At 35.4% G+C, this 25,556-nt stretch overlaps 1 protein-coding gene across 7 annotated transcripts in view; it reads left to right on the top strand.

The window, feature by feature from the left end:
* The window catches only part of VRK2 (VRK serine/threonine kinase 2), a 141,803-nt gene that overhangs the window by 102,699 nt on the left and 13,548 nt on the right, over window positions 1-25,556 (top strand). For all 7 annotated transcript variants that reach the window (XM_037807129.1, XM_037807125.1, XM_037807128.1 and 4 more), the window contains 3 exons: window positions 11,416-11,474; window positions 15,289-15,455; window positions 20,573-20,731. In XM_037807129.1, the coding sequence (XP_037663057.1) occupies window positions 11,416-11,474; window positions 15,289-15,455; window positions 20,573-20,731 (385 nt within the window). The remainder of the gene's footprint in view (window positions 1-11,415; window positions 11,475-15,288; window positions 15,456-20,572; window positions 20,732-25,556) is intronic.

Genomic DNA, 25,556 nt, shown 5'->3' with positions numbered 1-25,556 from the left:
ACACTAAATTTTCCCATAAGAGCATGTTTGTATATTCAGTCATAATATTGTATCTGTCATATGACCTTTATTTTCCAGAGATAGGGTGATATTAGATTGATACACTTGTTGCGATTCTATGTGTACCTGAGTTTGTGGATCAGAATCAATAATTTTAGTTGAATGTTTATATATTTGTGCTGGAAGCACCTTTAAAATTGTATGTTGTTCAGTCTAAAACATTGTAAAATATTAGAATATTGGCTTTTTGTTTGTTTTTTGCTTTATTTTTGCATATTTTTTTAATAACCAGCTTGATTATAAGGTAGCATAAAACATCACCAATTTCAGTAATTAAATAAATGGTCTCTCTCCAATATACCACCTAAGTAAAACTATCCTGAAAATCCAGATAAATTTTCTCCTATTTTTTCTTTTATCTTTAGTTTCACTTTATTTACAAAGGAAGCAAAAGTTTTGACATCTTAGTGAAGACATGTTATGCCTAGCAATTGGATAGTTAATTCAAATAGCTTTGTAATGATCTCTTCCTTAAGAGTTAGAAAAAACTGTTAGAATTAACAGTAGTGAATCTCTCCTTTTAATCTCTTATTACAAAATTTGCTCAAATTTTCTCTCTCTCTTTATTTTGGTAATGAACTGTCCATTTCCTTCACTTTCAAACTTCTTGCCAGATGTGTGCGTTATTTTTTTAAATGTCTTTTGGGTTTGTGGTTGTGCTCCTTTTTCATTCTAAATCTTGTGTATTTTAGCTCTCTCCAGTTTTTTATCTAATCTGATTTTATGTATGTTACTGGTGTTTTAAAAAGTCATCTTTCAGTTTTTTTTAATCCACCCTATTAAGCTTTACTTTTTAATCACAGAAGTTGTACATTTACAGAATAATCATGCAGAAAACACAGAGTTCCTATATACTGTTTCCCACAAAACACACAGTTTTGCCTATTATTAATACTTTGCATTATTGTGGTACCTTTTCTATGATTCGTGACACAATATTATAATATACTATTAACTATAGTCATATTTCACATTAAGGTTCACTGGGTTGTACAATCTTACAGCTTTTTATTTTCAATTTGTAATCTAATAACATATATACAACCTAAAATGTTCTGTTTTAACCACATTCAAATATATAATTCGGTGGTGTTAATTATATTCACTATGCTGTGCTGTAACTACCATCCATTACCAAAACTTTTCCATCACTCCAAACAGAAACTGTACCAATTACAGTCTTCCCTTTTCCCTACCCCTACCATAGCCCCTGGTAACCTGTATTCTAGTTTCTAACCCCATGAATTGGGTTTTTCTAATTATTTCATATCAGTGAGATCATACAATATTTGTCCTTTTGTGTCTGGCTTATTTCACTCAACATTATGTACTCACAGTTCATCCATGTTGTCCCATGTATCATAATTCCATTCCTGTTTATGGCTGAAAATATTCCATTGTGTGTATATACCACATTTTGTTTATACATTCATCTGTTGATGAACACTTAGTTGCTTCCCTCTTTTGGCAATTGTGAATAATGCCGTTATGAACATTGGTGTACAAATATCTGTTTGCGTCCCTGCTTTCAATTCTTTTAGGTGTATGCTTAGAAGTAGGATTGTCCAATCATGGTAATTCTGTACTTAACTTTCTGTGGAACTTTTCTATTCCACCAACAATGAAAAAGTATCCCTATTTCTCCACATTATCTCCAACACTTGTTATTTTACATTTTGTTCTAATAGTGGCCATTCTAGTGTGTGAAATGGTATCTGGTGGTTTTGATTTGCATTTCCCTAATGGTGAATGAACATTGAGCATCTTTTCATGTGCTTATTGGCCGTTTGTACATCTTCTTTGGGGAAATGTCTATTCAAATCTTTTGCCCATTTTTTAAGTTGGGTTGTGTGTCTTTTTGTTGTTGAGTTGTAGGATTTCTTTCTATAGCCTGGATATGAAACCCTTATTGATGAGTAGTTTCCAAATATTTTGTCCCATTCTGTAGGTTGCCTTTTGACTTTCATGATAAAGTCCTTGGATGCACAAAAGCTTTTAGTTTTGATGAGGTCCCATTTATCTTTTGTTGCTCGTGTTTTTGGTATAAACAAAAAGAGACACTCATTGCCTAACACTAGATCATGAAGATGCTTCCCTACATTTATTTCCAGGAGTTTTATAATTTTTGTCCTCAAATGTAGGTCTTTGATCCATTGTGAGTTGTTTTATATGGTGTAAGGGCCCACCTTCATCCTTTGGCATATGGATGTCCAATTTTCTCAGCAGCATTTGTTGAAGAGACTGTTCTTTCCCCATTGAGTGGACTTGGAACCCTCGTGAAAAATCAATTGGCCATACATGTGAGGGTTTATTTCTGAACTCTCAGTTTGATTCCATTGGTCCATAGATCTATGCTTATGCCAGTACCATGCTGTTTTGATTCCTGTAGCTTTGTAATAAGTTTTAAAACAGGGAGGTGTGAGTTCTCCAACTTTGTTCTTCTTTTTCAAGATGGTTTAGGCTATTTGGGGCCCTTTATTCTACCATATCAATTTGATGATTGGCTTTTCCATTTCTGCAAAGACGGCTGTTGAGATTTTGATCGGGATTGTGTTGAATCTGTGAATCACTTTGGGTAGAATTGACATCTTATTGATATTTAATCTTCTGGTATATCCCAAGTAGTGGCATTGCTGGTTCATAAGGCAACTCTTTAACTATAGTTTCCTGGGGAACTGCCAAACTGTCTTCCACAGCAGCTATACTATTTTAAATTTCCACCAGCAGTGAATAAGTGTTCCAATTTCTCCACATCCTCTGCAATATTTGTAGTTTCCTGTTTGTTTAATAGCAGCCATTCTTATAGGTGTGAGACGATATATCATAGTTTTGATTAGCTTTTCCCTAATAGCTAATGAAGATGAACATCTTTACATGTGCTGTTTAGCCATCTGTATTTCCTCTTTGGAGAAATGTCTATTCATGTCTTTTGCCTATTTTATAATTGGGTTGTGTTCCAGTTTGCTAATGCTGCCATTATGCAAAATACCAGAAATGGATGGGCTATTATAAAGGGAGTTTATTTGGTTACAATGTTACAATCCTAAGGCCATAAAAGTGTCCAAACTAAGACATCAACAATAGGGTGCCTTCACTGAAGGATGGCCAGTGGCGTCTGGAAAACCTCTGTCAGCTGGGAAGGCACGTGGCTGGCGTCTGCTTGCTCCCAGGTTATGTTTCAAAATCATGTTCTCCAAAATGTTTCTGGGCTTAGCTTCCCAGGGCAAATTCTGGGCTAGTATCTCCAAAGCTCAGCAAAAGTCTGCTTTCAGTGGCCATCTCCAAAATGCCCCAGCTGCAGCACTGAGCTCCTTCTGTCTGAGTTCTTATAGGGCTCCAGTAAATTAATCAAGACCCGTGCTGAATGGGCAGGGCCACACCTCCAGGGAGATAATCTACTCAAAAGGTTCCAACCTAATCAACACTAATACATCTGCCCCCAGAGAGTGCATTAAAGAACATGGCTTTTTCTGGGGGGCATGATATATCCAAACCAGCACAGGTTGTTTGTCCTTTTATTGTTGAGTTGTAGATTTCTTTACAGATACTGGATATCAAACCCTTATCAGTTATGTGGTTACCAAATATTTTCTCCCATTGAGTTACCTATCTTTTCACCCTTTTGAAAGAGTCCTTTGAAACTCAGAAATTTTCATTCTTGAGGGGTTCCCATTTATCTCTTTTTTCTTTCATTGCTTGTGTTTTGGGTGTAAGGTCTAAGAAGCTACCTCTTATCACTAAGTCTTGAAGATGTTTCCCTATATTTTCTTCTAGTAGTTTTATGGTACTGGCTCTTATGTTTAGGTCTTTGATCCAATTTGAGTTAATTTTTATATAGGTGTATGAGGTGGGGGTCTTCTTTCATTCCTTTGGATATGGATATCCAGTTCTCCCAGCACAATTTATTGAGGAAACTGTTCTGTCCCAGTTCAGTGGATTTGGTGGCCTTGTCATAAAGCAACGGATCATAGGTCTGAGGGTCTGTTTCTGAATTCTCAATCTCACAAGTAAAGAGATTTACTCTCACAAGTAATCACAAGAGTTGATTCAATCTCTTTACTAGTAATTGGTTTGTTGAGTTCTTCTGTTTCTTCTCAGGTCATTATTGATTGTTCATGTGTTTTTAAGAAATTGTCCATTTCATGTATATTGTCTAATTTGTTGGCAAACAATTGTTCTTAGTATCCTCTTATGATCTTTCTTATTTCTTTGGTGTTCTTGGTAATGACCCCTCTCTCATTTCTGATTCATTTATTTGTGTATTTTCTCTTTTTACTTTGTCAGTCCAGCTAAGGGTTTGTTGATTTTATTGATCGCAAAGAACCAACTTTTGGTTTTATTGATTCTATTTTTTCTTTCTTCCTCATTTCATTTATTTCCATTTTAACCTTTGTTATTTCTTTTCTTCTGATTGCTTTGGTATTAGTTTGCTGCTCTTTCTTCAGTTTTTTCAGTACAGTTAGGTCTTTGCTTTTAGCTGTTTCTTCCTTTTTCATATAGGTATTTAGGGCTATAAATTTCCCTCTGAGAACCACCTTTGCTGCATACCATGTTTTTATATGTTGTATTCTTGTTTTCATTTGTCTCCAGATACTTACTGATTTGTCTTGCAGTTTTTTCTTTGACCCACTGATTGTTTAAGACTGTGTTAACATCCATATGTTGGTGAAAATTCTAGTTCTTTGGTGGTTATTGATTTCCAACTTCATTCCATTGTGATCAGAGAGTGTGCTTTTCAGTCTTTTTAATTTAAGATCTGTTTTGTGCCCCAGCATATGATCTATCTTGGAGAATATTCCATGAGCATTTGAGAAGAATGTATACCCTGCTATTTTGGGATGCACTGATCCATATATATGTCTGTTAGATCTAATTCACTTATCATATTATTTAGGTTCTCTGTTTCCTTATTGATGCTCTTTCTAGATGTTCTATTGAGGAGAGTGGTGTGTTGAAGTCTCCCACTATTGTAGAAATGTCTATTACTCCCTTCAGTTTCACCAGTGTTTGCCTCATGTACTTTGGGACACCTTGATTAGGTGCATAAATATTTATGATTGTTACTTCTTGGTGAATTGCTCCTTTTATTAATATATAGTGTTTTTCTTTGTCTCTTATTAAAGTCTATTTTACCTGATTATTAATATAGCTATCCCAGCTTTTTTGTTTGTTTACTGCTTGTGTGGAATATCTTTTCCATCCATTCACTGTCAACTTATTTGTATCTTTGGGTCTAAACTGAGACTCTTGTAAACAGCATATAGATGGATTATATTTTTTCATCCATTCCGCCAATCTGTGTCATTTGATTGGGGAGTTTAATCCACTAACATTCCATGTTATTACCATAAAAGCTATCCTTACTTCCACCATTTTATCCCTTGGCTTTTATTTGTCAGATCTAGTATTTTTCTCTCTTTTTATTCTTTTTGTTACCCTTACTGATAATCGTCATTTCTATACTCTTGTCCAAGCCTCTCTCTCCTTTTTTTTTTTTCAGCCAGCAGAACTCCCTTTAATATTTCTTGCAAGGCAGGACTCTTGTTAAATTCTTTCAGCATTTATCTATGAAAATTTTAAACTCTCCCTCACTTTTGAAGGACAGCTTTGCTGGCTAAAGAATTCTTAGCTGGCAATTTTTCTTTCAGAATCTTAAAAATATTGTACCATTTCCTTCTCACCTCTGTGGTGCCTGATGAGCAGTCAGCACTTAGTCTTATGTGGCTTCCCTTGTATGTGGTGATCGCGTTTCTCTTCCTGCTTTCAGATTCTTGTCTTCTCCTTAGCATTTGATAGTCTGATTAGTATGTGTCTTGGAGTGGGTGTATTTGGATTTATTCTATTTGGGCTTCTTTCATTTTTCTTTTTAAGGGTTGGGGAATTTTTCCCAATTATCTCCTCAAATAACCTTCCTGAACCTTTATTCTTTTCTTCTTCTGGGATACCTCTGATATTTATGTTTGTGTACTTCATGTTGTCAATCATTTCCCTGAGACCCAATTGAAATTTTTCCATTTTTCCTCCATTTTTTCTTTTATGTGTTCAAATTTGGTTGCTCTCTCCTATAGTTCTTATTCTTTCTTCTGCCTGTTCAAATCTGCTTTTGTGTGCTTCTAGTATATTTTAAATTTCATCTACAGTATCTGTTATTTCTGTAAGATCTGCTATTTTTCTATTTGTTCTTTCAAATTCTTCTTTATGCTCTTCTAGTGTCTTTTTGATATCCTTTATCTTTTTACCCAACTCTTTGAAGTTACTTAGGAGATTTGTTTTGAGCATCTTTGATTAGTTGATCTGAATTCTGTATCTCCTCTGACTTTTTAATTTGATCATTTGGTGTGGCCATATCTTATTTCTTCATGATATACCTTGTGATTTTTTGCTGGTTTCTTGGCATCTGATTATCTTGATAAGATTATTTTGAAAGTTGGTTTTCCCTTGCTTGTCTTAAGATTTTGTTGTTGCTTGGGTTTGCACTGAAGGTCTTCTTTGGCATTTCGTTTGTCAGTAATTTTCAGCTGAACCGGGGCTGGCATCTCATGCAGGGGTGCAACCCCTTTTGGAAGTCCATTAGAGGGTGAGCAGAAAACCAGCTGCCAGATTGCACTTTCCCAGTCTTCCCAGCAGACGGTGTTCTTGAGCTGCCTCTTCCCCACCAGCCCGTATCTCCTCAACTGCAGCAGCCCGCTGGGCAGGATTCAGACCAGGTGAAGGTTGACTCAAGGCTGCAGGCCCCAATAGTTGCCATCTCCAGCCAACTGATCTGCTTCTACTTCTTTTCTTGAGGAAGAGCCTCCCTGTCTCTCCCAGGTCTGGGTGCACTGGAAACCAGTGGCTTTGGGGGTGGGGCATGAGCACTGTACACCACAGGGAAGACTCCGCTTGTGGGTACAATGGATCTATTGGATCTTAAGACTCCTGTGTGGAAAGACTCCAGACTACAGGACTGAGAGGTTCAACTTTACCAGCCAGCAGCTGGCCCAAGAGTGTGCTGCATTTCACTGGCTGGCAAGACCCAGGCCAGTGTACACCCGCAAGCCTTGGGCGTGGGGGAAGGGTGCCTGGTGTCACATGTAGCTCCCTCCCTTGCCCCACCTCTCAGCTTGTGTAAGCAGCTGAGCCACGAGCGCCCTGGTCCCCTGTGCCAAGAGGATCAAAGCTACAGGACCCAGAAGGTCTCCCTCACTGGCCAGCCATCAGCTCAGCACTGCTCTGTGTCCCCCTCTCCTCCTCAGGAGAGGGCTTCCCAGTCTCTAGTCTCTCCCAAATCCAGGCACCTGCAGCTGCCGACTTCAAGGATGGGGGCTGGGTGCTGGGCACTGCAGCAGGGTCTCTGTATGTGGATATTATGAGTCTGCTGGCTCCCGGGCTCCTGTGGGGAAAGATGGTAGGCTGCAGGACTGAGAGGGTTGATGCCCCCAGCTGGCAGCTAAAGTAGGAGTGTGCCAATTTTCGACTTCCTGGTCCAGCCGGTGCACGGCCCCGGACCTCGGGTGTCATGAATGAGTACACTCACCTCTATTTCTCAGATGTAGTTTCTCTGCTTTTTCATCCAGCTCTTCCATATATATTGCAGTGGTCCTTCACTCAGTTATGAGTCCTGGAACTACTGCTTCAGACAGTTTCTGCCTGTTTTCTAGTTGTTTTATGGTGGAGGAGTGAGTTCTGCTTGTTTCATTACACCATCTTTCTGGAACTATTCTAGTTTCTGAGGCTAGTCCAAAATCAAGGCACTGGCAAAACACTTTTTCCCCAAAGAGTAGTGCTGGCTTGCTGCAATCCAGGGGTTCCTTGGCTCATATATCTGCTTCACATTACTTGGCAATGTCTTCTCCTTTCTCCCTGCTCTCTGATTTTTGCTGACTTCTGGTTTCATACTTTTTTTTTTTAATTTAAGCATTTCGAGCTATAAATTTCCCTTTGAGCACTGCCTTTGCTATATACCATAAGTTTTGATATGTTCCGTTTTCATTGCCTCAAGATATTACCTAATTTCCCTTTTGATTTCTTCTTTGACCCATTGGTAATTTAAGAGAGTGTTTAATTTCCACATATTTGTGAATCTGCCAGTTCTCCTTCTGTTATTGACTTTCAGCTTCATTTCATTGTGTACAGAGAAGATACATTGTATGATTTCATTATTTTTAAATTTATTGAGACTTGTTTTGTGACCTAACATATGGTCTATCCTGGAGAATTACCCATGTGTACAAGAAAAGAATGTGTATCCTGTTGCTGTTGGGTGGAATGTTCTATATATGTGTGTTAGGTCTAGTTGACTTACAGCATAATTCGAGGCTTCTGTTTCCTTACTGTTTTTCTGTCTAGTTGTTCTGTCTGCTGTTGAAAGTGATACTATTCATGTCTCATACTGTTAATGCAGAACCGTTTCTTCCCTCAAAATGTTGATATCTCCTTCATATATTTTGGGGCTTTGCTATTAGGTGCATATATATTTATAAGTAATTTATCTTCTTGTTGAATTGATCCCTCTATCAATATAGTGACTTTCTTTGTCCCTCATAAGTTTTTGACTTAAATTCTATTTTTTCTGATATTAGTATAACTATCTCAGTTCTCTTTTGGTACTATTTGCATGATATATTTTTTTTCCATCCTTTCACATTCAACATGCGTGTGTCTTTGAATTAAAGATGTGTCTTATAAACAGGATATAGTTGAGTCATGCTTTTTTATCCATTCTGCCAATCTCTTCCTTTTGATAAAGGACTTTATTTACATTTAAAGCCACTACTGATAATTCAGGACTATCTTCTGCCATTTCGCTATTTAGTTTTTTTATTTTTATAATTTTTTTTTTGTCCCTTAGTTCTTCGTTAATGCCTATCTTTATATTTATTTGATTTTTCATAGTGTGCCATTTTGAGTTCCTTGTCATTTCCTTCTGTATATGTTTCTCAGATTTTTTTGTGGTTACCATGGAGTTTAAGTTTAATCCCAAATCTATAACAGTCATATTAAATCTGATACCAAATTCACTTCGATAGCATACATAAATACTGTTCCTGTTCCCCCCATGCCCTTACCTTTTTGCTGTAATTTTTGTGTTATGTATTTATACATTGTATGTTGAAAACCATAGATTTATCATTACTTTTTATGCATCTGCATTTTAGAACATGTAAGAAGTAAAAAGTGGAGTTACATACCAAAAAATACAATACAATAATACTGGCATTTCAAATTACCCATATGATTACCTTTTCCTAGGTCTTGGTTACTGTTCGTCACCTCAGTACACTGTCTAGTGTTCTTAACTTTCAGTCTGAAGAACTCTCTTTAGCTTTGCTTCAGTTACAAAGTCTTTCAGCAGATTGTTGTTTTTCTGGGAATGTCTTAATCCCCTTTCTTTTTGAAAGATCGTCTCACTGGATATAAAATTTTTAGTTGGTAGTTGTTTTCTTTCAGCACTTTAAATCATTCAAGCCTCCATGATGAGAAATCCACACTTAATCTTATTGGGGCTCCCTTGTACGTAACGTGTTGCTTTTCTCTTACAGCGTTCAGAACTCTCTGTCCTTGGCATGCAACAATTGACTTCTGTGTGTCTGGGCATGGTCCTCTTCAAGTTTATCCTGTTCGAGGTTCGTTGGGCTTCTTGAATGTGTATATTCATGTATTTCTTTAAATTTTGGAACTTTTCTGCCATTCTTTCTTTCAATATTCCTTCTGCTGCTTTGTTTCTTTCTTTTCCTTCTGGGACTCCCATTATGCGTACTTTAGTACACTTAATTGTACCTCACAGGTCTTGTAGGCTCTGTTCACTTTTTTCATTCTTTCTTCAGCCTGAATCATTTGAGTAGTTTTACCTTCCAGGTTACTGATTTTTTTTCTTTTGCCAGCTCCAATTTCTTTTTGAAACCCTCTGGGAAATTTTTGATTTCAGTTATTGTGGTCTTCAACTCCAGTATTTCTGTTTGGTTCTTTTTAAAAATGTTTACTCTTTATTGAGATTCTCATATCGTTCATTTATCATTTTCTTGATGCCCTTTAGTTCTTTGTCCATGATTCCATGTATCTCCTTAAGCATACTGAAGATCAGTTTTTAAAATTCTTTGACCAGTATGTCCAAAGTCTGGTGTTCTTTGTTGTTGGTTTCTGAATTTTTATTTTGTTCCTTTGGATAGGCCATCATTTCCTCTTTGTCTATCTTGTAATCTTTGTTGCACACTGCACATTTTAATATTTTAATGTGTTAACTCTTGGATTTGGTCCCTGAGCTGTCTGTTCCTTTAGTTTGTGACCAGCCAGTGTTATGACAGAGATTTCCTTGAGTGCCAGTAGCTAACAAAAACAAACAAATCAATGCAGTAATACCTTTCACAGTCTTTGAAAGCTGGCTCTGTGTTGGCTGATACTCTCCTTCAGATTTTAGCCCTTCTATCAAGATGATCAGCCCAAGGTAAAAGTGAAGTAGGGTTCTCCTTTTTTTGAGCCCACATCTTGTTTTAGGCTTGTGCTCCTGGCCTTAATAATGCCTCCTCTACCCACCCATTGCCACTCAGTGCTCTATTTAATGTCTTAAGGCTACTATTCCTTTAACCCAGGCCACTTTGAGTTAATTGTTTCTTACCCTGCTGCATCTCTCCACCAACAGCTTCTGCCTGTAGAGCAAATTCTAGGAGGGTGAACAAGAAACAAGTTCATTATCCAGGCTACCACCTGATAGACTGACACCAATATTTGGGCACCCCAGTATGCACATAGGGGTTACGCTGCACCTTCTAGAACAAGATCAGGGATCTACAATGGAAACTGCACCACAGAGTGGTGGGGAAGGGGCCAGCAAGGGTGTCATGAGCTTCCTCTGCCGTTTCTAAAACCATGTTTTCTTGATTAAGCACCTGCCCAGTTACTACAACTCTTTACCTGTTTTCTGGAGTTTGGAGGAAGGTGGCTCTGCCAATTTCTGCTAGATTTTCAAAGATTCTGTGGTGAAGTAGCATCCTAGAGGGTCTTATGTCATCATCTTGATCAACCTTAATCCACCTATGAATTTTTAATGTTTTGTTTTTAAGAAAACAATCATGACAGCTATCCCTACTTCTGCATTTCTGCATGCACAAAGTTTGAATTAAAACATTTATGCTATAATGCTACACTGTTTAGCTACCAACTGATTGATAAAAAATTGGTGTATGGGAATGGAGGAATCTTCCCTGAAAGGAGAGGTATCTACTTATACTCTCCTACCCATTTTAGGGGTGAAAAGCAGCATTGAGAGTGAGGGTTTTGGTGACCCACCAATATAATATTAGAGTTTTGTTTCCTAATAAAAACAGTGCATTACTGGATTTAAAACAAATTCATTGTGTTAACTCTATTTTGTTTTAGTCTCTTGGATGAGCTCCCTGAGTCAGTGTTTAAATGGGCTCCATCTGGAAGCAGTTGCTGTAAGTCAAATAACTTCTACCTTCTCCTATATGATTTGTCATTCACTGCTCTTGTGACTCCTGTTTTGTAGCTTTTGCTTAACCCACCGACTCCCATTCCTATCAGGTTGGGTGGAATATTTTTAAGGGTTACAGATAGATTGCTGAAGAGCAGAATATTTAGATTATCTTTGATATTAGAACATAAGAACCCTAAAAGAAAATATTTAGGAGCATTCTAGGCTTTGCTTACATTTTTTAAAGATAAATACTTTGAGAATCATGCATAGGTTTAATCAACTGAATCTGGTATTTCTAGAGTTAAAACTTTCTACTTTTGTTTCTATATACAATATTGAAAGAAGGTAAGAGGTAATTTAAGGAAAGGTTACTTTCAATTAATAATTTATAAACTCAAATCATTAAACATTTGAATACTGTTTAGACACTAGGTTGCTTTCTGACTGAACAGCCAGCAAAGATTTTTTGGATTGGCAAAGGCCTATGACTTTGGCTTTTAATGTTATTATTTCATTAAACTGTTTTCTCTTTCAAGTTAATATAGAGGTTTTTGGAATTCTTTAATTGACAGTATTATATAAAATAGTATAAAATAGTCAGTCAACTCAGAATCACCCAAGTTCTTGTCATTTGTGTATGCACTAATTTAACAATTGAGTTACACTGTCTTCTAGAAAAAAGCCAGTTCCTGCTCTCAAGCTTGCTTATCAGTCAGATAAGCAGAATTGAATCTTTTTCTCTTTTGATATTGGGCCAGCTCAGAGTTAGCCTCTAGCTGACTTCTGTAGTAAACATGTACCCTGACCCTCTAGCTAACGTTAAATAGTACAATGATTTCCATCTGAGAGGTGAAAAGTGGAATTAGTCATGTTGAATTTATGTTTACAGCCCTTCTTTGACCAGACACCCTAATTTTCATTTCCACAGGAAATGAAATGGGAACTATTCAGTTCTACTTTTCTACCTTCATTTCGAAGTACTATAATTCTGTCCCACTGTATTGCTTCTGCTTTCCACCTTCTGTGAGTGCCTTTTCTTCTCATAGAGGGAGAGCAAATGAATAGGAGAGCTTTCTCATTTGGGGTTTTGGGTTGGAAGATGATGGTTTTGGTTGTGTAACTGCACTGAATAACTTGGTCAAAATGCCAGTATTCATTTTTGGCTGCTTGTATTAATGGCCTTTTTATGAAGTCATACAGTTTATGTTTTACTCAATAGGACAATAGAAAAGAGGGATGGGGAGCTGTCAATTTTTTTGTCCCTCTTGCACAAAAAGTAACTGCTCAGTTTAGGATTAGAAAAGAAAGCTCAGATGCACTGAGTTGTACAAGGTCAATGTTTGTGGGCCTGTATATAGTCTGGACACTTCTATTGTGACAGATAAGTTTAGAAGATTTGAGTCATACAAGAAATTTAGATGGGAGAAATGTCATGTTCCTGTGGGGTTTTTTTGTTTTTTTGTTTTGTTTTGTTTAGTACAAACTGTTTCTTTGAGTCTATGCTTTTATTTTATAAAATGCAGATGTCTATTTCTAAAGCACAAAATGTCAAAAATTAATATTAAACTTTAAGTGAAGGTCTTTTTAAGTTAGGAGGTTGTGCTTAGCAGAGTGAGTAGTATGAGCATGAAAATTAAAGGAACTGATTTATAAAAGGTTTTATTAGTAAGACTTTTTATGAAGTAACACAGCCAAGAAGTTTGCAGCTTGCATGTCCAACTCCTGGAATAATAAAAAGATTATTTCTTGAAATGATAGTGATGATACTCAATATTTCACAAGCTTAAAAGGCAGATGATTCAAGAATATCATAATTTCATACTACTCAAAGCATTTTGTTTTATAGCCCTGGATATATGCTAGTAAAATTTTTAAAAATGTACTTAATATATATTGTATGGTGTGTGAATGTATTTCAATAAAACTGAATTTAATTAAAAAAAATGTACTTAATATAATAAATCCAGATCTTGAAAGGCTAACATTTAAACCAATACTACATCACAATAGTCTAAGCTTCAGGTTTATCATAACGAATTTATAATGGAAGTGGTTCTTTTCTTTTTCTCCCTCTCCTACTTCACTGTTACCTCATTTTTCCAAACCCCAGACCCATGAAAGCTTTTCAGCGCAGCTGCTATCAGTTGGTGGAATGCCAGGAGTCTTCCATTGTCTAGTAATAGTGATCTCAACATATTTGTCTCTCTTCTCCATTTAAGATAGTTTGGTGATAGAATTACAATATATATATCAAACTTAGGTGACCAGTCTTCAAAGGACCAAAGAACAACAGAGTATTTGTATTAACCTGGTAGAACGTAATTTAATCTTTTTCTTTTAATTGTGCCTTCGGGTTTTAGATGCAGCCAAAGGGCTCCTGGAAACACTGGTTATAAATTTGGTGATGAAACAAGTAGCACTTGCTAGTTAAGAGAATTGGTTGATCAAATGCTGGATAATGGAATTTGATGTATCTCAAATTAGAAAAAGTACGTTGCAAAATTACTGTGATATCAAAAAGAGAGAGGAAAAAAAAAAGCCTAGAGTCAAGAGTTCTCATTTTTGCCACATAACCTCATGTTCTCAGAAAAGAGCTCTGATGTAAAATCATCACTCCGAATTTAATGGGGAGAAAGGGATGCTGACCATTCCTTCTGGAAATTTTTCCCATAGGGAGCAGAAAACAGTGCCTCTACAAGTCCCCACTTGAATGGAGATAAACCTGGAGGTGAAGTGAAAGGTTAAGAAGTTACTCCTGCCAACCCATGAACCTTCCCAGATTTTCTCACCATCAGATACAAACACCTTAGTGAGAAAGTAAAAAGTACTTGTGTTTGGGTCAGTAATAAGTTTATGAAGGGGATAAGCTTGTAAAAAAATTAGCTTGTAGAGTATCTAAACATCTCTGTAGACAAATGAAAATTTTCAGTTTTTTAAATACTGTCTAGTATTATCACTTAATTTATATTCCAATTTTAGATTGAATCTTCACCTGAAATAAAAAGGGAGGACATAAATTTAAATGCAGCTGTGTTGGTAACTTTTGGTTGCTAATTCTACTTGTACTTAAAAGTTTATACCTCCATTTTTGAAGGGACAGAGGGAGGTTACTCTGTAGTTGTAGGGAAGTAAAAGTTTACATTAGAGAAGAAACAGAGAAGTAGCAATTCTTCATCCCTCTGCTCTGTGGTCAGGAAGACCATGTGAGGAGCCCCCAGGGCTAGCTAGGTATGAAGGACCTGAGAGAAGTCTGGCTCATTCTAAAGCCAGTCATGGCTAAACACATGGAATTTAAGGTCATTTCTAAAAGTACTGTTATAATCCCAAAGTAAAAGCCTTAATTACAATTTGCAATGATTTTTATTTTCCTTAGAAGTACAGAGGTTAATATTAAGAATATTCTTAGCTGAAGTGTTAAAGGGCAACATAAAAAAAAAGTATGAAGCATGCCTAGTCTATTACACTCTTCATGTAGTTAGTAGCCGCATCCCAAAATCAAAATTACTAATTATAATTATTAAAACTTGCTTTCTTCTGTAAGATTAGTGAATTATAAACACCTCAACAAAGACAGTAAAAGAAAAAAATTACTGGTTTCATCTTGCCGAATCTGTAGGTTGCTCTGTTTCAGTCATTTGTTGAATGTCATTGAAAAGTGCTTTCATTGAATTGTTCATTCCTAGTTTCTTCAGGGTGTGTGTGTGTGTGCATGCATGTGTGTAAGAGGGAAAGAGAAATAACAGATTTTGAATTTATTGGAGTCTTGATATCTCTTGCCAATTATGAATGACATGAAAAAAATTAATACTTCACAGATGAAATAGCCCAATTTTTGGCATGTGCTCATAGTTTGGCATATGATGAGAAACCAGACTATCAAATCCTCAAGAAAATTCTGAACCCAGGTGGAATACCTTTAGGACCACTGGAATTTTCCACTAACGGACACAGCGTAAACACACATCCTCCAAACAATCAAAAAGTAAGTAATGTCATCCCTGGGCTCCTGTGATTACCTTTCATGAAACTTTTCTACCAAATGAAATTTTTAGGTCTCAAAATAAGTCTGACATCCTAGTTTCTTGCTCATTATATTTAAATCCTATTCCCTTAACTCAAAATTCTGTGATCTCAGCCCTCCAGGAAGAAGTTTGTTGAACGTTCTTTTGACCTAGTGTCACCTAGAGAAAAAAGAGTAGGATCTGTGGCGTACCTTGTACTATTAAAGAAATAAAGCAGTCACTGATGTCAGAGAAATATGACTAGGGTAAGATTAAAGGCTATTCTGGCTTTGTTAGTGAGAGCCTTCATTAGCTGCTTTTCTTCACTTTTTTTTTTTTTTTTTTAATTACCACCCTCTGTTTTGGTCTAGCAGTTTGACATAATTTGGTGATGACAGTCATATTCTTGTATTTAACCAGATTATTTGTATGTGTTGAGACTTCAATCCATAGAAAAAATGATTTAAAAGAAATGGCTATCATTTTTTTAGTTACACCTCCTTCTTTACTCTGCCATCTTGGAACTGACATACCAACTTAAAAAAATCTAATTAGAATTTGAAGCAATATAGAAGAATTAGGACTTAAAACATTTTTTAAGATGATGAGGGAAACTTGAAACTACTGTTAGCAATATTACTGGATAAGCAACTAAATGTCTATTTCTTCTTTGACAGTATCCATATGCAAAAAAAAAGGTGGGGGAAGGTTTTTTTTCCTGATGCATGTACAATAAGGCAGGGTCAGGGTGCCATTCATTTTTAATATTTCTTATGAACTTTGGATCATCACAAGTGTTCATGAGCCAAGAATGCAGGATACAAACTAACGTGACTGATAGGCTGCTAGATGAATGGTGAGTCAAGTATCAGTGCACAGATGGTTCTGATTTGCTGAATTTTGTAGCTGCTGCAACTGAAGACATAAAATATCCTTCTAGTCATAAATTAGCTCTTTGGAAGCAAAACCTTGGCACCAGAGCTTTACAACCTTCAATTAGTAGGGAAAGAAGTATTTGAATGACTGTAGTATTGACATCTGTAGGGCCTGCATAGTAATCATTCCTAATAGAAGAGAATATCTGTTTGAGGAGGTTTTGCATGGCTAATTAACTACCAGTGAGAATATGTAATTTTTTCATGATCTCCTGATTGTCACCTTTCTCTCATGATACAATTACATTTTATTGTAGCAAGTGCCTCACAAACCAATTGTCAGCACTATTTATGCATTGCAGAAGGCAGAACAAAAGTTCATGTTTAATAAAAAGCCACTGGATTTTGATCTTAGTAATTACTGAGACTTACTGTAACAATTTTATTGACTTTTGTGTTTTTATCACTTTTGCAACAAAATGAGCCATTTTCTTGACACAGTATTTCCCTTGCAATAATGGTCACCACTTAAATCTATACTAATATAAGTAGATTTTTCCTTTTTTTTGTAGTTTTTTAGTTTCATAAACTTAATTGAAATAAAAAAGAAGCCATTTTAAAAACTGATAGCTGTATTCTCTGAAATAAAATTCTAATTATTATCTACCAGAATTTTCAGTTTCATCAAATTCTAAGGGTGTTTGCTGTGAAACCATTTTTATATGCATAGAATAGAACATAAAACATTTTTTCCAATGAGTTGCCATCAAAAACATTCTATTCCCTTCTTTGATTAGAGAACTTTGATTACTAGTAAAAAGAAAACACTAAGAATAACATACTTTCTTAGTCTAATTTCTGTTACTATATGATCAGCCTGAATGTTTAGCCAAAAGATGATTTAGGGATCTCCTTAAGCAGATTGATATTTATATAATAATGACTTTATCTCCCTAGTATTTTAAGTACATAAATATATTATTTAATAATGAGAGTGTAAAATATAGGTTCATCTTACATGTCTATACCTTAAGTATCCTATTTTTAATTTTTAAAGTTCACAGATTTTGTATTGTTAATAAAACCAAACTGGAAATGTTCAAAAGCAAAATATTACAATATAAATTTTCCTTTAATTTCCCTGAATTATGGTTTCTACAATCTATAGCTTCCGTAACAGAAATCATTTAAAGCCCAGAATGAATAGCAATCACATGATCCCAAATTTTTCTTTTTTTAGACACATGTATAATACCTATTAGTAACTAAAAGCATTCCTTGTTGCGCTATACATGGATTACTAAGTTGAACAGACCAGTAAATGAACTTTGGACTTAACAACTTTTTTGGACAAAGATACTTGAAAAGATCATGGAACCAGAAAACATACACAGATGAAAATAAAATGTTTCTGTGATTCAGTACTCAAAAAAGTTGAGTGTTTTAAAAATGTTATTTCTCTCAATATTAGTGGTTGTGCCTTTAAAATTTAGTATTCTTAACAAAAATGTTTTGATTAGCTATTATAAAATAGCACATCACCATAAAAATCTCAGCAAACCTGCCTCTCTTTGCAAAAGAAAAATGAGGTATTCTTCCAATGCTTAATTTTACTAGCCATCATAAACTGTTCCCTATAAACTGAGCCTTCCTCTTGAATTCCTCAAATATTTTTACTGGAGCTAAATTAGGAATAAGTTTTTGTCAGTACAGTAGAGACAATGATGCTTTCCAAAAGCAAGTCTTTTTGGGTATTTGCCTCAATCAAAATGATGATATATATAGCTAAAATCACTCCCTGGTGGTTCCAGCAGCTCCTCAGGTACAACTGTAACATTAAAGAAACTATCATCAAGGCTACCACAGTCTTTGCCATTCATTGGGATTCAACAGCCAAAATTCACTGAGGGGAACCATATTTCACTAAGAATGTTGGGAGGTGAGTTAAAGCTCCAGAATTCCCAAATGAGAGTACTGCAGGCAGGTGAAAAAACCAGGATTATTGAAGGTTCCAGTTTAACCCCTGAATAAGCTCTCCCCATCAAGAGTCAGATCCTCATAGCAGTTTATCAATAACCCCCTCTTTATTATAATGCCTGAATTCCTACTGTAATAGCATACACGCTTGAGCATAATGAGCCATCCAGCTTTCCTTAATGCTAGCTGGGCAAATGAGTGGCTGAAAGCCAAAGCTAAAATGTTCAAATAAAACATAAATGTTTGCTCTTCCATTCACACTAAATCCAAGGTTTCCACAGCAAATCCATGGGTGATTTTTTATTATTGGTAGTAGTGATCTGTGTATAATTGCTTAACAATTTACAAAATTCTTTTCTCAACTTTAATTCTCAAAATAATTCTGTGAAACTTGATCTTCATGTTTACTTTCTGCATATGAAAATAGAAAATACATTCTCAATTATAAGCAGATTTTTAGGCCTACTGATTTTTAGAAAACCAAAAAGCATTCCTGATTATAAAGAACAGCATGAGATGCCAATGGAAAATTAAATGAGAAGTACCTTTTTTAAAGAGCTACTTTCTTTAAAATGACAAAAATTTGAATAGTATCCTTCTTTTTGATTTGTGGGATGCCCAAAGGGTCTTCTATGTTTACTTTTACATCAGTGAGAAAGTTTCACTCTGTTCACAATTGAGATAAACCTAATCATCCCACTTCACTCTTAACCATCTTTAAAGTGTCCTCTGAAATAAAAGTTTTCCATAAACTGGGTATCATCTTGTTTATTAGCTGGAAATGCCCATGGCAGCTCAACCTAACAGTGCAGCCAACTGACAGCAGATCTTGGAGGCATCATCTCTTCCAGGAAGCCTCAAAGAGGACTGAATACATTATAGTGAATTTTCTGTTTATACATCAGAGGCTTCCATGGCAAAAAAACGTTATACCTAAAGTGCCTAGCTTAGAGGAGGCATTTTAAAGTCAATAAATATCTCAATCCTTTATATTATAGAACACATTTTCACAATGATTGGTATGACCACTTTTTAATAGGATAAAATAGTGTGCAACAGCCGTAGGAAACCTGTTTCACCCTACAGTGGTATGATGTACGTTTATTACCAACATGACTTCAGTGGAAGAGTAACATAGAGGCAGTAACACATGAATTTCCCGTTGTTTTGGAGGGTTGAGTGGTAGAAATAAAGAACTTCCACGTGATTAGGAAGCATTTCCAATTTGCCATCATTTGATGAACTGGGATCCCAGGAGGAGGGGGGACAAAGAATGGTGTTATGACAACTTAGACCTAGTTGCAAAACACCAGACTATTTTAAAGGGGAGGAAGAAGTGAACATACTTGGCAATAGAAGCTAAAAATTCAGAGACCACAAATTAAGGCTCTGCTTGCCCAGCCAATGTAATTCATTCTGTTTTGGCACTGACTACTCCATTATTTCCCCTTGTGCTATCCCTATCTTTTGTCCCCTATTTAACCCATGGAAAAGGTAAAACCATTTTCAGCTGCTGTAAACATGAACTGCTATACAAATACTTCAATAAGTAACTTCACTGTAGCTTTCGGTCTTCCACCTGTATTGTAGAATCTGCCCTTCTATTCCTGTGTCTATATCAAGGTTTTTGGGAGTCATTCATCACCCATATATCTCCAAGGTACAAAACAAAAACCTTAGAGACCTCAGGTTTGTTGTAGAACTTAACCCGTTAACTGGTACACAGTGTTAGATGACATGGACTGTTATTCCTCTTGCTCAAAGGTTAAATTATCTGCATAAAAAAGTAAGCTGCATCATAAGCTCCTTTTATTACTTTCTCATAATTAGGCTGACTTCAGTAATAGAAAACTAAGATTTTAATTAATAAGAATTTGAACTACAAAGACGTACTGAATCAACTCCCAGCAAAGGTTAATACTGAATCATGTGCAGTTTTAAAATGTGACAGTTTTCTGTTAAAATGCTGTTTACAATAAGCAAGTTATCTTTATAGATAATTTCTAAAGAGTGCATAGCAGCAACACTAATTTTAATTGGTCTTATTTGTTGATCAGAAAGGGTCAGGATCTTTCCACCATTATATTTTTTCTGTATCATCTATTTGTTGCTTTCCTCTTTATTTCTCTTTGTAAAAGCCTGGCAAGTTTAGAAATTTTCAAGAATCTGGTGAACATAAATGCATTTTTTTTTGTATGAGTGTCAAAAGTTTTCATTGTATAATATAACTTACTCTGTAACAACAGGTTGATTCACAAGCTGCAGCAAAGCAAGTTAATCAGATGCAAAACAGGTTGATGGAGAAAAAAGGCCACAGTGAGAGAAGTTCTGAGTCCTGTGCAACATGGAGACAAGTGCAAAAAGAGGAGAAGCTGGTCGGAGTGATTGACAATGAATCAGCTCAGGTGAGAGGTTTTATTTTCCTTAATGTTACATTAGAATATGCCCTTTGAGAATAAAGACATTTTATTTTCTCCTAAGGGCCAAGGTTGTATATTTTGTTAAATGAGAAGGGAACAGAAAATATCCTATCCAGGTGATAAAATCAAAGCAGCCAACAGGTTATCCTAGAAACAGGATGGTAGTGAGCACATTTGTGTACAGAGCTACTTTCTTTCTTTATCCCAAGAATGTAATGAAGTACACTTAAAATTTTTATGCTGTCTATGATCCATTAAGGGACTCTTAACATATTCTGTAGTTTTACATTGATTCCCCAAATCTAACCTTTTATCTAATGTAAGTAAAGTGTTACCCTGTCAATATGGTTGTATTTTAAAATGATGTTATTCTGTACATCATTCTGTCATTTGGGTGGATGGGGACTCACCTTTAGCAGATGACTCATTCAAGCAATAGCAAAAATCTTTCATTTTTTGACAAAAAGAAGCATACAGTATATTTATATCTACAGTGAAGAAAATACTTATTTTCCAAATGGCCAACATTATATGATTTCTACACCCCCATATTTCCCAAATAGTTTGTGATGGTTTAGAATATGAAACAGGATAATTTAATTACTCCATCTTTTACCCAACCCCCTGCTCCCACTCCCACCACAAGAAAAACTGGTAGCATATCAGGTAGCTGAGGTGTCAGTCACTAAACTGAGCACTGAATTCGCTCTGAAATTTTTGGCAGCCAAGACAAAAATTGGAAGCATACTAGTTATGCATATCCCATCCTACCAGACAAGCATACAGGTTTATCCAGAGAGAGAAATGCATTTTTAGCATCAACAGGCATCTTTTACATTTATTCTGGTATCTGGTATGAAACAATAGTAGCATTGTTTGTTTCATTATTTTTAAACTTATGTAAAGGAACCCACTTCACATGGACACACTTTATAGTTCCTATTTTTAAAATTAAAGACAAATAATTGGTGACAAAATTTGGAGATTTTTTAGTGTTCTTCTCAGCCATTATTGTGCATCAGAATCACCTGCTGTGCACCCAGGTTCCAAGCAAAGAAATGAATTCATTTGGTCTAGGGTAGTGATGGGATATGTGTGTGTAGTTTTTATCACTCCAGAAAGTACTTTGTTCCCTGTCCCAGTCAATCTCTTCCCCCAGAGGCAACTACTCATCACAAATTAGTTTTGCCTCTTCTGTAACTTCACATACATGCAGTCATACAGTATGGACTCTTTTGTTTCTGGCTTCTTTCACTAAGCGTATGTTTTGGGAGATTTATCCATGTTGTTGCATATGTCAGTATTTTGTTCCTTTTCATTGTTGCATAGTACTCCATTGTAGAACCACATCATGATTTGCTTATCTGTTCTCCAATTAAAGGACACCTAGGCTGCCCCTGGCTTCTGGTTCCCAAGAATAGAGTTGCTATGAACATTCTGGCCCAGTACCTTGTTGGGCACATTTTCACTTATCTTGGATAGTGAACTGTTTGTTAGGTCATAGGGCAGATGCATATTCCACTTTATAAAAAGTTGACAAATAGTTCTCAAAAGTGACTATACCACTGTATTCTCACCAGTAATGTCTTGAGAGTTCCAGCCATTACATATCCTTCCCACCGTTTGGTGTTGTCAAGTTTTTAAATTTTAGCCATTCTAATGATTGCATATTAGTATCTCATCATAGTTCCATTTATCATTTACCTGATGACAAATGATGCTGGGTACCTTTTCATATGTTTACTGTCCATTTATATATCTTCTATGAAGTGTCTTTCCAAGTGTTTTGCCAATTTTCTACCTAGATGTTTTTATCTTTTTATCATCGAGTTGTAGACGTTCTCTACATATTTTGCATTCAAGATTTCCTGCCATAGATGTATTGTAGATCTCCTCTTCTTGCCTATGGCCTGCCTATTTACTTACTTAACAGTGTCTTCAATGAGGGGATTTGAATTTTTATATTAATTTTATATTATAAAATTATATATCAATTTATCATTTTTTTCTTTACTTTTTTCTCTGCAAAGAAAACTTTGCCTACCTCAGTGTCACAAAGATATTTTCCTTTAAGAAGTTTATACTTCTAGCTTTCAAGTTTAAGTCTCTGAGCCATCTCAAATTAATTTGTTTTTGGTGGAGCCAGGTGTTGAGATTCAGTCTTTCCCATATGGATAGCCAGTTGTCCCCAAAGCATGAATTGAAAAGATTTTTCTTCTTTTCCCAGTTGAATTTCTTTGCAGTCTTTTTCACAAGTCTACTGACCATATATGTGTGGGTCTATGGACTTTGTTCTCTTCCATTTAACTATTTATATATCCTTACACTAATACCACACAATGAATCAATTACTGTAGCTTTACATCAAGTCCTGAAATCAGGTAGTACAAGTTCTTTAACCCTTTTCTTTCAGAAATGTCTTGGCCATTTTAGTCCTGGCCCCCTCCCATAAAATCCAAGAACAAGCTTGTTAATTTCCCAAAAAAGCATACCAGGATTTTGATTGAGACATCAATTTGGCAAGAACTGATATCTACCATCGTTAAGTCCTCCAATGCATGAACCTGGTATTTCTCTTGTCATGTAGGTCATCTTTAATTTCTCTCAGCTATGTTTTATACTTTTCAGGGTACTCTTGCACATCTTCCATTAACATTATCTCTAGTTTAGGTTTTGAGTCTATTATAAATGCTATTTTTATATAAAAAAGCATTCTGTTGTTTTATTGGTGATACATAGAAATACAGTTGATTTTGTATATTGACCTTGTGTCTTGGGACCTTCCAAAATTCATTTATTATTTCAGGTGGTTTTTTAGATTCCTTAAGATTTTCTACATAATTAGTCATGTTAGAGACTGTCTTACTTCTTCCTTTCCAACATACATACCTTTCATTTATTTCTCTTGTTTTTTCCTTGCCTTAGTATACCTGCCAGGACCTCTAGTACAACATTGAGTTGTTCCTGATCTTAGGGGAAAAACATTCATTCTTTCACAATATTAAGTATGATGTTAGCTATAGGTTTTTCATAACTGATCTTTATCAGGTTGAAGGAATTTCCTTCTATTAGTTGTTTGGAAAAAAAAAACTTAAATCATGAATGGGTATTCAATCCTTGAGATCTGCTGAAGTGATCATATAGCTTTTCTGCTTTGCTGGCATCATGAATTACATTGATTTTTAAATGTTAAATCATTTAATTTCTATGCTAAACCCTTCTTAATCATGATGTGTTACCTTCCTGAATTCAGTTTGCTATTATTCTATTAGGTATTTTTATATTCACACTGATAAGAGATGTTGGTCTAAAATTTTCTTTCCTGGTAACATCCTTGTTCAGATTTGTTCTCAGGGTCTGCAGCCCTCATTATATGAGTTGGAAGTATTCCCTTTATTTTTAGAACATGTTTTTGTAAGATTTGTCTTTCTTAAATGTTGATAGAATATAGCAAGTATAGAACATTTGGGCCCCTAACTTTGTTGCAGGAAATTTTTAAATTATGAGTTTATTTCCTATAGCAGATCTAGTGATCGCTGGACTTTTTTCTTCTTGTGTCAGTTTTTGATAATTTGTATTTTTGAAGGGATTTGTCCACCTCATCTAAATTGTTGAATTTATCTAAGCTGTTCATGGTATACTTTTATTGTCCTTTTAACATCTCCAATATTTGTATAATCACCCCTCTTTTATTCCTGAAAATTGTAACTTTGGGTTTCTTCCCCCCCTGTACTTTGGTAGTCTCACCTAGGAGTTTATCATTTCTAGAGATCTTTTCAAAGAACCACTTTTTCGTTTTGCTGATTTTAATCTGTTGATCGATTTCCTAATGCTCTTAATATCCATTCTTTATCATTTCTTTCCTTCTACTTATTTTTGGTTTAATTTGTTCTTCTCTATCATTTAGTTAAATGTATTTTCTTATTTTCCTTGTCTCTGACCCATGGATTATTTAAAAGCATGTTATTTAATTCCTAGATGTTTTTGAGATTTTCTGAGTATCCTTCTTTTACTGATTTCTAATTTAATTCTGTTATCATCACAACATATCATGTATTTTTCAGTCCTCTGAAATTCCTTTAAACTTGTTTTATGGCCCAGCACAAGGCTTAGCTTGCTGTATGTTCACACGGATTTATAAACAATGTATATTCTGCAGTTTGGGATATATTATTCTATAAATGTCAATCAGGTTAAATTGTTTAATAGTGTTGTTCCAATCTATATCCTTATGTTTTGTTTTATTTTGTCATCATTTTATCAGTTAATAACAAGAGGAGTGTTAAAATACACAACTGAAATTGTAGATTTGTCTATTGCTGCCTTTAGTTCTATAAGATTTTCCTTCATAGATTTTGACGTTCTGTTATTAGGCGCATACAGATATAGTACTGTTAGCTCTTCTTGGTGAATTGCCTTATTTATCATTATGAAACATTCTTACCTCTGGTAATACTCATTTTCATGATATCTACTTTGTCTGATTTTATTACAATCACTCCAGCTTTCTATAATTACCATTTACATGGTATATCTTTTCCCATCCTTTTACTTTTAGTCCATCTGTTTCTCTTTATCTTATGTGGGGTTTTTTTTGTAAATAGCATGTAGATGGCGTTTCTTTTTTATTCAATCTGATAAGCCCTTCCTTTAATTGGTCCATTCCTTTAATTGGTCCATTTCTATTTAATGTAATTACTGCCATAGTTGGGTGTAAATCTCCCATCTTGTGATTTGCTTTTTTTTTTTTTTTTTTTTCTTTTTTGCCCCATTTGTTCTTTAATTATTTTTTACCTCCATCTTGCTTCTT

The sequence above is a fragment of the Choloepus didactylus genome, chromosome 17, assembly GCF_015220235.1.
Source record: "Choloepus didactylus isolate mChoDid1 chromosome 17, mChoDid1.pri, whole genome shotgun sequence".
In the NCBI taxonomy this organism is placed as follows: Eukaryota; Metazoa; Chordata; class Mammalia; order Pilosa; family Megalonychidae; genus Choloepus; species Choloepus didactylus.
The sequence above is the reverse complement of the archived record's forward strand: the minus strand, read 5'-3'. Positions and strand labels throughout refer to the sequence as shown.